Source organism: Aulostomus chinensis, chromosome 7 (genome assembly GCF_037954235.1).
Source record: "Aulostomus chinensis isolate RoL2024-O1b breed Wild chromosome 7, RoL_Achi_v1.0, whole genome shotgun sequence".
NCBI classification, from domain to species: domain Eukaryota; kingdom Metazoa; phylum Chordata; class Actinopteri; order Syngnathiformes; family Aulostomidae; genus Aulostomus; species Aulostomus chinensis.
The window spans coordinates 1,452,239-1,468,065 of NC_141326.1; the positions used below are offsets into that span (position 1 = coordinate 1,452,239).

Genomic DNA, 15,827 nt, shown 5'->3' on the forward strand with positions numbered 1-15,827 from the left:
GTTATAATCCTTCATTTGTCCAAAAACAATAGTTTAATCATTGATGGGCTGTTGCTCCATCCAAAGAGGCCGTCCTGAGTCAACAGACAGGCTCAGTGAAATAAACAGAACCTTTGCCATTGGCTGCTACGCTCTGTGTGTGTGTTTGTGTGTGTGTGTGTGTGTGTGTGTGTTTTCTTGTACTTGCTACATAGTGAGGACTACAATACGTATTTAACCACCAGAGTGAGGACACTTTGAAATTGAGGACATTTTAGCAGGTCCTCACATCTTCGAAGGGCCGTTTGAAGGTCGAGACTTGGTTTTAGGGTCGAGGTTAGAATCAGGTTCTAGTGAGGTTTAGGGTCGAGGTTAGGGTCAGGTTCTGGTCAGGTTTAGGGTCGAGGTTAGGGACAGGCAGTCAGTTGAGATGGTTAGGTTTAGGGGGAGTGGCTAGGGAATGTATTACGTCAATGAAGGTCCTCACAAAGATACAAGTAATAGAAGTACAAGGGTGTGTGTGTGTGCGTGTGTGTGCGTGTGTGTGTGTGTGTGTGTGTGTGAGGAATGGGCTGGCAGTGATGGACTCTGGGAGGGGAAACCATGGCATGTATTTATAGATTACAGTAGACTGGCTTCTCTCAGGGATTGATCAGGTGAAATCATTTCATCCGTGTGACATGATGACGACACGTGTTGTGTGTTTAATGTCCCTCAGGCTGAGTGTTTTGTTAATGAAGTGCATGATAAATAACAAGCACACACTGGAAAGTGACATAATCAACCACATGATGTCAAGGACGCCAGGTGCTTCTTCTAAAAAGCGTGACCTTTGAACCTTGACACTAATCAACCACAAAGATACTGTGAACCTCTCAGTACATTTACTTCACATCATTCTGAGGGGTGGTTCTGTTCAGAGAAGTGAGTCCAACGCTGTCCAGCGATGGAGGATGAAGGCAGAAGATAAGAGCGAGGATGTTTACAGCGTGATGGGAAACAGAGCCGCCTTTGGCAGATTTCAGAATGTAAACGTCTAATTTGAGCCCACTCGTGTAAACAGGCAGTTCGAGGGCTGGTCTATTTACTCAAGTAGCAAGAGAGAAGAAGACACGACAGGACCGTACCAAGGCTTTGCGTTCGTTATTCATGAGTAAGGCTGAGTTTGGAGGATGGAACAGCTTCATGCAAAATGAGGCAGAGGAAAGAATGTGCTCCAGCTGTTCCTCTCAGGTTTGCATTCCACTTCAATTGTCCTCAAGAGAAAAGCACGTGAGCTGATAGATGACCCCAAGAGCTCGACTGGACCAACGCCCCTCCTCATCCTGCCGGATTCTTTGGTTGACAGCAAGAGTTTCTTCAACTGCTCCAACTTGGGAGTTTTCTCTGAGATTCAGTGGTGAGCGGGGAGGGATGAAGCTGCCACACGGCGGCTTCTCCTGCTAGTCACTGGAAACAGACCACATCCGGTTTATTCGACCTGTGTTGTGTACACAGATGAAGACTGAAATGTTGAATTTATTTCCGTTTCTGTCCAACGGCATGTTTTCACCCATGTCTGATTATTATTATGCAACCTAAAAGAAGCAAAGGATAAATCCATAAATCCGTGAAGCAGACGTCTGATTGTTTTCAAATTGGCCTTGGCGCATGTGTGCACTCACGCAGTGCCACCTCGTGCAGAGACAGCTTGTGTTTTTATTCAACCTTTATTTTACCAGGTAGTCACTTGAGATCAGGTGATCTCTCTTCCGAGCAAGACCTGGCCTTTACAGCTTTTAGATATGTGTTCGTGTTTCATTATGAATTATTATTGGTATAAATAAAAACTGAATAAACAAGAGACTTATTTAGCACCCTGGAGCAACATTTCTCATCTTTGCTCTCGCACTTCTTGGCTCTCTCAGAAACCGCACGTTTTCCCTGTGGGATGTTCCAAGTTCCACAGAGGTTGAGTGGGTTCTTACACCTGGGGGGCTGTCAGTCCCCGACTAGCTCTTGAAGGAAGAGATGCTAGTACAGCCATGTCGTCCATAGGAAGAGTATTTGGCTTGTTCAAATTCTCACCAGTAGGAGTCCTCGGCTCATGAATATGTTTTTCCCTCCTACATCACTTCTTTGTGACTCCAGAATGCAGAATGTGCTAGCAACGTATCGCAGGCTTTAGCCTGAAGCTAACAGACACTGATGGCTTACAGAGGCAAAACTGTCCGAGAGCGTCTGTTTATAAACTCTCCGGGTCGTCCAGTGTGATCCACGTCTTCTTTAAGCAGCTGTAGGATTAGTAATAAACACAGACCTTGATCTGAGATAAACCAACTAACTAGAACACTTCCTGTTTGGCGCTCATTTACAGACGCAGCAAACCAAAACACACTTTTTAGGTGAAGTATTGTTTAAGTAGGAGTTACCATCCGCCAGGACAAGGGAGTACGATACATTCACTGGTTGAATGAGAGCTTTGCCCTCCTCCTCACACTGAGAACATTCCCTCTGGTAATATGCTGCCCCCTCTTGGTTTGGAGTAGAAGGTGCCAGCTTGTTGTCCATGTTACATGTAGCACCTTTAATGGGTTTCCTTATTTCTTAACGATCCTAACACAGAATAGAAATGCAGTTTATTACATTTTCAGTGTTTTCAAGTAAAATGCAAATCAAATCAATGCTCTTTAACAATAATAATTCTAATTTACTGAACAGACAGACTTTCTGTTTTATATTTAGCAGTAATGATAAACACAAGTGTTCATTTTCTGCGTTCTTCTCGATGATTGAAGTGTAATATAGCAGTTCATTAGAAACAAGCTGGGTCTCCATGTGCCAAACACTGAGAAACTGCAAAAGGAATAAACACCAGAGGAGCAAGTGGAGTTACAGTGGAGGCAGCTGAACTCACCTCGAGTACACCCCTAACGAGCACAGAGCTACAAATAATCAAGCTGATGTCATTCTGGGAAAAGTGCGTTTCAAACAAATGATGAAGAGCTGCTCCGGGAAGTCATGTGACAGAGTGCAATTATTCAGCAACACCAAATACATACAAGCCACAAAAAGAAAGAAAAACAACAAAAACCCAGTTAGGCTCATTACATTAACACTGAGGTTTGCACTGCCTTCAAACCCGTGGTTACGTTCCAGAAGCACGTGTCTTTTCACATTGCATAGCTGACGCAAAACGTTCAAAAACTCATCTCACGGTTCAAAGTAAGCTACATAAAGTTCAGCCAAAGTTTGCTTGCACAGACAGAATGCGATCGGCGCTTTACACGTTTATGCTGCTTCTATGATGTCCTGGCTGGTTCGTGAGCCGTCTGTGTTTGAGTGCCGTTACACCAAACATACTTCTCTACTGAATCGTGTGTCAGTCCAGATGAACTGTTGATCTGCTCATTTCCAACTTGTTGAATTAAAAAATATACAGCATTTTGACATTTAGGACTTTTTTTTCAATGACAGTAAAACTGGTGTGTTAATGAAAATGAGCCCGAGCTGTACATGAGGTACATGAGATGTTCCCGACATTTCCACAGGTGAGAAGTCAAACCTTCAGCTTCCACTGAGAGTCTCGAGTGTGTTTGGCCCAGCTGGGCGATTCACTGGTACTGGTCCTGGTAGTCCCCGTTCCCATAATGTTCATCCTTCTCTTGCATGGTCACACCTCTCTTCTTTTTCCAACCCTGTTTCCGACCTGATGAATTGTCCGTGGTTCCGTAACTCTTTTTGGGGGCCACCATGCTGTCGTTGTTGAGCTCTGACTCCTCAGCCAGCTCGTCCTCATCAATAATGCAACATTTGTCCTCGCTTGTGCTCTCAGGGTTGGCCCAGACCTGCTGCTCTCCTGACGCAAAGATAGCGTAGAAGATGACCCCTGAGTAATGGACCATGGCCGCAATGACAAAGACGTTCTGCCACTCCAGACGAGTCTGTGGGGGGGAGAACAGAGTCCATGAATGTCCCGTTACAAGATGCAGCCCTGAGGTCCAGCATTGATGTGCGTCCTACACGAGACAGCAGGGCTGGGGTTCTCTGGCAGGGAGGGGCAGCAACCCAGGAAACTTTTCAGTAATTTGACACTTTAATATTATTAGAGTGATTGAATCATAGTTGCTAATCCCAGGAACGATAACATCATTGCCAACAGGATTTTTTTGTCATCTAAACTGTAGTAAGAGAAGCTTCTCTTATTCCTGAAGTCAGGCAGCTGACGTCATACGTGTGTGACTGTCACGCCTGCGAGTGCCAGCCAACCAAGATGGAGGGAGGAGAGAAACACACGTCACTGGCTGGAAGTACACTCGGCGTTGTGAATTTGTCAGGAACCCTCCTGTCCCATGTCAACTACGTGGCAACAAAACATTACGACCTCGAAAACTCCACATCTGGTTTGCTAAAACATCTGGGAGGAGCAGCACAGCAGCAGGTGAGGCTAGTGGAGGAAACAGCTGGCATAGAGAGCCACGCCTCCACCTCTGCTGTCGGGTCCAGAGCCAGGACGCGTCCTCCAGCAGTACAACCCGGCTGGACTCCTCCTGTCCAGCACCGGCCTGGAGAGGAGGAGGCCACTCGGGAGGCGACATCAAGGAGGAAATGCTCCGTATTTCCTGCCAACTAAGGAACTAGTCGTTGTCACAGTGACTTTATCTACACAGCAATGATACAAAGTGCTTTACAAGATCAGAAGACAAAGAGATAAATAAAATAAATAGAAAGGCTTTAAAAAGAAAATAATGATAAATGTGAACAAATGAAGACAAAAAAATACTAAAACAGATGAAGTGATGTTGAGGATATTAAAAGGCAGAGGACAATTCACAGCTCACATCAAGTTAAACAATGTTCATAAAAGCAGGTTTTTAACCGAGATTCAAAGGCAAACACGGAGCCTGCCGGTCTGACGGGTTCCAGAGGGTTCCCTCCCTCGCCGACGCAAGCTGGGAGGGAACCTCAAACGTTATGATCTAAACCTTCAGATTAAGTCTAAACTTAACTGGGAGCCGATGTAGAGATGCTGGAATTGGAATAATTAGTAAGATTATTCATAATCTAACTCATTACCTTAAAATCAGGTAATCAGGACAGTAATTAGATTACCTTTGAAGGAGTAATCAAAATTTACGCAGCACTGGTCACAGACTAAAAGTTATCACTTATTATGTTGTTGAAACGCCTTTTGTCTGTGTACCAAGAGGGCCTTTAGTATTTCTTCTGCTTCTCATTTTTATCATTGTTCAAAACAAAGAATCAGTATTGATCCCTGAATGTTTACCTCACAGAGCAACATTAGTTCACAGCCCACTCTTTTAGATCAGTCTATACTTTTCAACATAAGGCCATTTATTTCTTGACTGAGTTCATACATCATGCAGGGCCATCAAACCTTATGATGGGCCAGATTTGGCCCCAGGGCCCAACTTTGGGCAGCCCTGCTTCTCAGGGTAATAATTATACTGCAGTCAGTATTGAGGAGAAGTTTGTTGCCCCGTGTTTCTACAGAAAAAGCAGCCCTGATGTCACGTCCATCTGCGTACGATGACGTGGTTCTTGTACCAGAGGACAGGACTCTGACACGCTGACGTGTCTCAGGTGATTGTGGTACCTTGTGCTTGGTCAGCGCTCCAACAATCAGGGGACACACCATTCCAGACAGCGTTCCCACACCGTTAGAAATGCCCATCAGGATGCTGGCGTAGCGCGGCGCGATGTCCAGGTGGTTGACATTGAAGCCTGGCAACACAGCAGGCACAAGGATTCTTGATTATCCGACTGGGCAACTCGACAACAGCCAAAGCTCTCCCAACATTTCTGACATTTTCATAGTTAGGAAGAAAAAAGTGTTTACATCCACACACGCTGTTGCCTTGACAGCAACCCATGAAATATTCAGGAGGAGTGCCTGTGTGGAGGCATGGCAGCTGATACATGTGCACTGCATCACACCCAGAGGTAAAGAAGTACTCCACATTTCACTTTCCTGACAAGTACATTGCGAAGCACAAATATTTGCCTGGGGAGGATGTAGAATTACCTGAGATGGCGAACCCACTGAAGCCCACAGCCAGCACCAGGAAGGTGATGGCCACTCCACGTGTGTGAGAAAACCCAACCACCAGCAGCAGTGTCGCCTCCATACCGAATCCTGCCGGTGATCCAGGCGTGTGTTATTAGCTCACACGAGAAGCACAGTAATCAGTCAGTTTGCTACAGCTGTGCACCAAATGTCTGTATCAGTAACCTCCAAGCCACAAAGAGAGTCTGAACCCTGGGACTGCAGCTGGACAGAGGAGGGCCACACAAACACAGTTAGCAGCTAATCAATCTGACACCATCAGAGACAAACCGCGGACGAAAATGGCGACAAGTTAGAGGATGGACCTGCACGGAGGAGCAGAGAAACATTCAAACGGTGGAATTATTACCTGACAGGCGCATGCCTCAAATAATGAGGATGTCAAAATGAAGGTGACCTCTGACCTTTTGGAAATAAGCACATACTCACTTAGGTCTCATCCCTCATCTTATCATCACATATTTATCTTATATTACAGAATGTGAATTTTTTTCACAATCAGAGTATTAGTATAATATTGAAATTATTCAGAATGATAAATATGATACTGGCGACCTGTCAAGGGGGAACCCCGCCTCTCGCCCGTAGCTGCTGGGATAGGCTCCAGCCCCCCCGCGACCCTTCACAGGAATAAGCGGAAGACAATGGATGGATGAAAATGATGAATAAATGATTGGTCGTGGCTGATCACGGCTGATCGTGACAGATCGTGGCTGATCGTGACTGATCTTTGTCGTGACTGATCGTGACTGATCGTTGTCATGCCTGATTGTGTTTGTGGCCGATCGTGACTGATTGTGCCTGATTGCGACTGATCATGGCTGATCGTGGTAGTGACTGATCTTGGTAGAGACTGATCGTGGCTGATCGTGGTAGTGACTGATCTTGGTAGTGACTGATCGTGGTAGTGACTGATCTTGGTAGTGACTGATCGTGGTAGTGACTGATCTTGGTAGTGACTGATCGTGGTAGTGACTGATCTTGGTAGTGACTGATCGTGGTAGTGACTGATCTTGGTAGAGACTGATCGTGGCTGATCGTGGTAGTGACTGATCATGGTAGTGACTGATCGTGGTAGTGAGAGATCGTGACTGATCATGGTAGTGACTGATCATGGTAGTGACTGATCGTGGTAGTGACTGATCGTGGCTGAACTTGATAGTAACTGATCGTGGTAGTGATTGATCATGGTAGTGACTGATCGTGGTAGTGAGAGATCGTGACTGATCATGGTAGTGACTGATCATGGTAGTGACTGATCGTGGTAGTGACTGATCTTGGTAGAGACTGATCGTGGCTGATCGTGGTAGTGACTGATCATGGTAGTGACTGATCGTGGTAGTGAGAGATCGTGACTGATCATGGTAGTGACTGATCATGGTAGTGACTGATCGTGGTAGTGACTGATCGTGGCTGAACTTGATAGTAACTGATCGTGGTAGTGATTGATCGTGGTAGTGACTGATCGTGGTAATGACTCTTCGTGGCTGATCGTAGTAGTAACTGATCATGGCTGATCGTGGTAGTGATTGATCATGGTAGTGAGGGATCGTGGTAGTGACTGATCGTGGTAGTGACTGATCATGGTAGTGACTGATCATGGTAGTGACTGATCATGGTAGTGACTGATCGTGGCTGAACTTGATAGTAACTGATCGTGGTAGTGACTGATCGTGGTAGTGACTGATCGTGGTAGCGATTGATCGTGGTAGTGACTGATCGTGGTAATGACTCTTCGTGGCTGATCGTAGTAGTAACTGATCATGGCTGATCGTGGTAGTGACTGATCATGGTAGTGACTGATCATGGTAGTGACTGATCGTGGCTGAACTTGATAGTAACTGATCGTGGTAGTGACTGATCGTGGTAGTGACTGATCGTGGTAGTGATTGATCGTGGTAGTGACTGATCGTGGTAATGACTCTTCGTGGCTGATCGTAGTAGTAACTGATCATGGCTGATCGTGGTAGTGACTGATCATGGTAGTGAGGGATCGTGGTAGTGACTGATCGTGGTAGTGACTGATCGTGGTAGTGACTGATCATGGTAGTGACTGATCGTGGTAGTGACTGATCGTGGCTGATCGTGGTAGTGACTGATCGTGGTAGTGACTGATCGTGGTAGTGACTGATCGTGGTAGTGACTGATCATGGTAGTGACTGATCGTGGTAGTGATTGATCATGGTAGTGACTGATCGTGGTAGTGACTGATCGTGGCTGATCGCGGTCGTGGCTGATCATTGCTGATCACGGCTGATCGTGACTGATCTTTGTCGTGACTGATCGTGCCTGATCGTTGTCATGGCTGCTTGTGTTTGTGGCTGATCGTGGCCGATCGTGACTGATTGTGCCTGATTGCGAATGATCGTGGCTGATTGTGGTCGTGGCTGATCTTGGCTGATCGCAGGTGATTGTGCCTGATTGTGACTGATTGCGGCTGAACGAGGTCATGACTGATCATGGTAGTGACTGATCGTGGCTGATTCAGACTGACTAATACCTACCTCCACAGTTCATGAGCTTCCTCACATTAGTGGTGGACATGATTTTGTTACTGCGGAGGAAGTCCGCCAGCTGACCTCCAATCGGAACCACGATCGTCATCACCATGTGGGGGACAGCAGACAGGATCCCCACCTGCAGGGGTCAAACATCCACCAGGCCATATTATTAACGGTCTGTCCCAGGCTATCGGTGACTGTCGGGCAGCTGTGGTGAAACTACAACCTTGCTGATAGGGAAGCCAAAGACCTCTTCAAAATATGCCGGCTGGCTGATGAGGAGCAGGTAGAATGTCCAGCTGCGGCAGAAGTTGGCCACGATGATGGCGTAGACGGGCATGGAGGTGAAGAAACGGCGCCAAGGTGTTTTGAATTTCTGTTGTCAGAGGACAGAAGTCTGCAGCTGTGACTGTGTTTATGTGTGTGTGTGTGTGTGTGTGTGTGTGTGTGTGTGTAATGAAAGTATCTACACTGGCAGCAGTCAGCGTTACAGACCTCAGTGACACTCAGCTGGTGGACTGTTTCTCCGATGGAAGACTCGATGTAGGTCCTCTCCTCATCTGTGATCGTTGGATGAACAGCAGGACTCCCGTATGCCAGCAGGAGCCACAGCACGTACCAGATGATCCCAAAAACTCCTTAAGATGAAATAAGAACAAAGAGAGTGAGTGTGTTTCTGATGAAGGTCTTGTAAGGTCCTGCAGAGCAGCTGGAGGGCAGGACAGACTAATTAGAATAAGCCCAGACCTCCAGTCTGCACCACCACAGGCTTCTTTATTAAAATGAAATGAACAAGGTATGAGTCACCGAACCCAGACAGGAAAATGTTAATTTACATCAATAAATCATGAGATGGTATCACACACGAGCCAGTGTAGATTTTTATTAAAAAACATCTGGCAAAGTGTGAATTTTTATGTGAGTGTTAATCATTTTAATCAAACTCCAAAGCAATTTAGATAAGGTCTATTGTGCAAAGCAGAAGAAGTACGAAGTAAGAAACACGCCAGTCTAGGATTACAAAAACCCCTCAGATAACACGGTTCAGTTCTAAATGTTGCTGATCCCTGAAGAGATCCATGGATATACGTTTACAAGCTGAGGTCTGCCGCAGCATGTCTGGGTCCAGGGACACAAGTGTCCCACTGGACGAAGGACCTGGCAACCCAGCAGCTCTTGTTAAGAGTTTCCAGCTCATCTGTAGAGCATCAGGGTTAAGCGAGCTAGAATGGGTCGAAATACCACTTTGGCCATGCGAAGTTTGTCTGGTATCTTTCTACGAGTCACAGAAACAGATGGATTGCCTCACATCAGTGAGCTGTTACCACACCATCACCAGTGTCTATGGTTTGCTTTCTTCACCAGAGTATCTCCGTTTGTCCTGACATGGACGTTTTGTGTTCCAGCATTGTTTATATTTGATCAAACTGTCGTGGCGGTTGCGTCTGATCATCTTACCGTAGATATAAAAGACGGAGGGCCAGCCGACGTACTGCACCATGACTCCAGCCAGAGGCATGGCGATGACGGCTCCTGCGTAGGATCCTGGGAACAACGGTGTCACGTTGCATTGTCAGGGTATCACTGTGCCTGCGGTAACATCAGCTACAACCAGCCAACTCTGTGCTTCCTGTCTCCTTATTGTCACGGAGCTCATACAACAAACCACATTCGATACACACATTCGCTAAACTGAATCCAGGTGCCGAGGTGAGTCGCTGCCAGTGTCGTCACCGGTGTGTGTGTGTGTGTGTGTGTGTGTGTGTGTGTGTGTGTGTGTTAATTTCTGTTATCAGCAAATTCATGAACAGTGCTGCTGTGAATAGAGCGAGCTGCTGACGGGGCTTCTGGGTAGTAAGCAGCGCGGCGCTGCGTGTAGGTGGACAGAGGGAGCAGCTCCTTCAGCGTGCGCAGGTGAGCCTTGTTCATCTACACCCAATATCAAGAGGGGTCTGCTGCATCGGTTGTCATGGTACCAGTTGAAAGTGCGGCATCCCGTCCGCTTACTGCTGACCCCTCATCCTCTTCACCGGACCAACGGCGTGGGAATATTTTACATCTCTCTTTAGACTTGAAATACAGCTTGACCTTTGACCTCTAATATCTTTTCAGTTCATTCTAAAGTTCCAGTGGACATTTGAACCACATCTGAAGAAATTCCCGCAGCGCTGACATACTTTCGAAGCGTCACTTACCGCAGAATGAGGTGGTAGCCAGTCGGCTCCGCTCAAGAGGCGGTGCCCATTTCGACCACATCCCATGGCATGCTGGGTAAGTGACCCCCTGGCAGGGAAATACGCAGAAGATGTTAGCAAAGATTCATTTCAGGGGGAAGTAAACTCAGTTAACTTTGATTTCATTTTCTAACTTCCTGATTTTATTTCTCACCTCAACTAAGCCCTGCAGGATGCGGACAAACATGACGCAGCCGTAGTGAACCCTCGCTGCCGACGGGATGAACATATTCAGCACTGACGTCAAGAATATGGCAGCTCCGAACACCCTGCAGAGAGCGGTCATGTTATTCTGTGCGAGAGTGAATCAATATCCTCCTGAATCATTTAGAAATATAAGACTTAGAGGCTTCGAGCTTCGCTTAGCTTAGCGACATCAATACTTACAGACATCAGTTGAGCCCCCCCCCTTACTTCATTTGTACTGACACTCTCCTGTATTCTGACAGCAGAAAGAAAGATTATCTGGGGAGGACAATGTTGCCTTCTTGTTGTAATTACATAATTCCTTTATTTTTGTTTCCAAAAGAGAAATTTCCAACTTCCCAGCAGTCTGAACACACGATTGTTCTTGCATGGAATCCGTTGGCATCCATCAAAGAGTAAAGAAGCACTTAATTGGAAAAATCCTCGCTTCCATGTGTTCATCAATGGACAGATTGTTTTAAAACTTTCGACTGAACCAGGCTGTTTCCAGGATCTGTGCTAGGCTAATGCTACCTAGGTGACTCCAGCTCCATATTTAACAGGTAAGAGTTCATTTTTGTGGATAAATAAGAGAATTCCCATAAACTCTTTCAAGCCATTTTCAGGAAAAGATGATGTATTTCGGTGCTTATTGTTGGATTTTACATGAATGAATTCAAAGTTTTGCTCGTGTGAGCAAGATTTCCATTTTTGCGCAGTGCAAAAGTAAAATTTATCCACAGAAAAAAGCCACAAATCAACATGGAGAACTGCGTTCTTGAATAAATAAATGGCATTTGCTCATTATTTCTAGGAAATGTGGCGCAATGAGCGACTGAGTCACAAACTCACTGTAGACTTACGACTGGATCATTCTAATGTGATGCATGACATGAATATTGACACGTCTGCAGTTTCCTCAGTCGAAGCTTCTCAGTCGGCCTGACGATGAGACCAACCTCTGACCTTTGCTGTCAGAGAAAAACGACGTCACACTTAATCCTTGAGTTTCTGTTCCATCACCACAATTTAGCTCAGCTTCCCTCCTTCACCCCCCCCCCCCACACCTCCTTCTCTTTTTCCAAAGCAGGGTGTAAGTGACACTTGTAATATTCCAGTGGCTGCTGTTTCAGAGAGGAATCAGAGGCAGGATCTTTCATTATTAACTCTGTCAGTGGCGTGTCCTCTTTTCCTGTGAAGCTTTTATTACAGGACCGCTATCTCCTCCATCGGCACTGCTCACCACAGCATACAGGTTTAACCCTTTCAGCACACCACCCCCAAACGTTTATCTTTAGCTTTTAGCTTCCTTGTGCTCCTTACATGTCCAAGGCAGCAGCTACCATCAGTAACAGTCTCAAGTTGTGGAAAACCATCATAGCTCACATCACATGGTTCCATTTCAGCCAACGGCTGCTCTGCACTCTGGGACTCACACAAACTCACGATGTGGTTGTCTAAAACACAGTTGCAGTCACCTGTTGGCCAACAGCTTGTTGGAGATGAAACCACCCGGGATTTGAGTGACGATGTAGCCCCAGAAGAAGGAGCCGTGGATCAGACCCACCGTCTCAGGATCCCAGTTAAACTCAGCTTTCTGGAAGGAACAGACAAGGTTTGGAGGGGATGTTCCCAGAGGAACTGAAGCACTTCACAAATACGGAGAAGAGGGCTTCTTTAGCTCTTACTTGTTCTTTCTCAACTACCAACAAGCTGTTGGGAACGCATGAGACGCATGTACCTGAAGCACCGGGGTCCCGTTGATATAGACGGTGTTGTTGTTCACCATCTCCACGATTGCCACCCCAAGGTTGCAGCGGATGCCGAAGGAGATGCAGAATCCCAGGCCGCTGAGGATGGCGATGATGTAGCGTTTGGGCAGACCGCCACAGCTGCAGTCCAGCAGCGGAGCAGGACGCAATGGTGACGCCACTGGACGCCCATCCTCCGTCAGTTCTATGTTATCCTCCTCTTCTACATTGCTACCATCGACTCTCCTGAGGAGCAGACCAATCAGAAAGTCTCAGATTACGTCCACGGACGTCACTTTGGTCTCCAGCTGTTTTAATGATGGTAACATGCATCGTCACATGAGTTCTTCTGCTCTCTTGAAGACAAACCACTGAAAAGGTCAAAACCCTTTTGTGATCAGGTCCCCCTCAGCCCGCCCCCCCACCATGAGTCCACCTCCATCGCTGGCCCCATTAGCTGCTTCCATCTGCCTCCACTGAAGCTTCACTTCACACCCAGCAAAAATGTTCCACACATCATTCTATTATCCTCTTGAATTCACACCTCTGTTTCAGTCACTGAGTTTCCCACAGTCAATATTCAGGTCCTCCTGACAGTAGCTTCTATCAGTAAAACTGTCACTGCAGTGTCAGCTTGGAATGAGTTCCTCAGCCACTGGACAGTGACAGGTACCACAAGGAACACTGAAGAAAAGTGGGACTGATGCCACATCTTGCTTTTTTCATGGCGGACACCAATAAGACAAATTCAAATAATGTCCATGATGAAATCAATCAGTGTGATGTCATTGCGAGTGTGTAATAAAAGCCTGAGAACGACCAGGACCCCCTGCAACCAGCTTGGAAGAATGAAAAGTAACAACGTCCACTGTGAGAAGAGGCGGTGAAGCACAGAGGTCCCCTGAATCTCCCTGCCTGGATCCCAGGCTGGACTGTTGTATTGAGTCACTCAGGCCTGAACATCAACCCAACGTTCTGCAGCTTCCTGTCATGTTCACAAGGTTAGTGCTTCGTTTTTGGCCATTTTTAAAAAAGTGAGACACCCGATGAGTTTGAGGAGGATCGACGTCAGACTACGAACCTCTTACTTTGCAAAAAACATCTGAGAATACCAACAACTTCTAGTTTTTATTTCCCCACAAGAATTAGACTTGATCCTGTTGTCCATCCATCCATCCATCCCTCCATCCATCCATCATCCATCCCTCCATCATCCATCCATCATCCATCCCTCCATGTTCCCCCTCTCCTCCTGTTCAGGGTGGTGGGGGTGGAGCCTATCCCAGCAGCCTTCCCCCTGGACAGGTCACCAGTCCATGGCAGGGCCAACACATAGAGACAGACAACCATTGGCTCTCCCAGCCACGCCTACGGTCAATTTAGAGTCTGGATTAACCTGGTCCCTCTTGATGTCTTTGGACTGTGGAGGAAGCTGGAGTACCAGAGAGAACCCAGCAGGAACAGGGAGAACATGGAGATTCACCCAGAAAGACCCCGTGCTGCAGCCGGGGCTCCACCCACAACCTTCTTGCTGGGGGCCACAGGGAGGACCACTGCTCCACCCACAACCTTCTTGCTGGGGGCCACAGGGAGGACCACTGCTCCACCCACAACCTTCTTGCTGGGGGCCACAGGGAGGACCACTGCTCCACCGGGCCGCCCTCCTGTTGTCTTTGTCTTCATTTAAATCGTTTTAAGAAATGTTTCGTTCTCTGTAAAATCCCTTCTACCATTGGCCGTTGTCCATTCTTAAAAGCAAACAAAAAGAACACAGCTTCCACTGCTGGTTGCTTCAAAGGTCAACGTATTAGAAACTACACACAACATTCATTTCCCAGGAAATTGCCTACTTAGTAGTTTATCTCTGGAAATGACAACAATCTTGAATATACGGAGGCTCCTGACTAGTAACCACACACACACACACACACACACACACACACACACACACACACACACACACCGCTCTGTGAAATATGTATCAGATATGAAGTATGTATTAAAGTTCTAAAATAAAATCTAAGATTACATCACTGGCGTTGCCTGGCGAGCACAAGAATCAAATACTTATTAATCCTCTGGATCAGGAGCATGTGGGGCGTCCAGGCTCTCCACATCCCTCTGACAGCGGCTCAGCATCATTGCAAAGTTTTTTAAAAATTCATGCCGACTGTGAATACAATATGTGGACAACGGGTAAAAATAGATGTGCTTTTTCACTGCATGAAATCACAAACCCTCTCACCTTTGCAGTTTTCCCAGAGAGTCGCCCACTGTGTTCCTCACCTCCTCCGTCCCAGGCTTCAGCACCTGCTCCTTCAACCCTGCTAACCCACCAAAAGGCATTTTCTCTGTCTGTACCTCCTTTTTTATGTCAGAACAGTGTCTCTGTACTTCAGTGGCACACAAGCTGAAGGAGATCCACTACAAGCTGGTCTCCATCCTTCCTCAGCTGGTGTTGGCTCCACCTTCCAGCAGCGCCAAGCGTCCCTTAGAAGTAAGACTGACTTTGCCCCTCCACCTTGGTCCGATGTGAGGGAAGGATTCACTGGAGGAGGACGCTGAGGGACTCCACAATGCCAGCAGCCTCTGCAACTTGTTTCATCTCTGAAAGTTCCAGTTTAGCAAGTAAAGGAGCAAAAAGAATCCAGTTTTTAGTTTCTGAGCCCCCTTTTTGTCTGCTGCTGAAGTGAGTGTGTCGTTCCATCTCATAACTCATCCATTTCTGGCGAGGAGGGGGCAGCCACTCGCCTCACACATTATCATCTTTACCGCCGTCATCATCATCATCATCATCTCTCCAGCACCACCCCTTCAGCTCATCAGGTTCACCTGATCTCAGCCCAGTGGATGAGCCATGAAAAATGCATGAGCTTGACAAGTTGGCATTGAGGAGAGCCAGGAGGTGTAAAATGGGAGCAGGTGAAACGTAAGACAGGCTGAGTCTCGCCGGCTCCGGCTCCTCCGCGTCAGCAGTTCCTGCAGCTGTGAAGGAGCCGCAGCCTTCGTGTCCTGCAGCTGCTCGGCTCCAGCAGCTTCACCACATCTCCAGCTCTTTGACAGTTGTGGCATTTGCCTGTCCTGCTCATGGTGCCAGCAGGGGAAACGT

General features: G+C 47.0%; 1 protein-coding gene across 1 annotated transcript; it reads right to left on the minus strand.

Moving 5' to 3' along the window:
* Positions 1-2,437: 2,437 nt before the first annotated feature.
* slc17a8 (solute carrier family 17 member 8) lies at positions 2,438-15,536 on the minus strand. The gene is made up of 12 exons (XM_086207626.1): positions 14,964-15,536; positions 12,709-12,964; positions 12,446-12,564; positions 10,936-11,050; positions 10,743-10,830; positions 10,006-10,092; positions 9,043-9,185; positions 8,774-8,923; positions 8,551-8,683; positions 6,005-6,115; positions 5,576-5,703; positions 2,438-3,902 (listed from the first exon to the last, which is right to left on the minus strand). The coding sequence occupies exons 1-12, from the start codon at positions 15,062-15,064 to the stop codon at positions 3,573-3,575; spliced, it is 1,761 nt and encodes a 586-aa protein (XP_086063752.1). The 5' UTR covers positions 15,065-15,536; the 3' UTR covers positions 2,438-3,572.
* Positions 15,537-15,827: the final 291 nt, after the last annotated feature.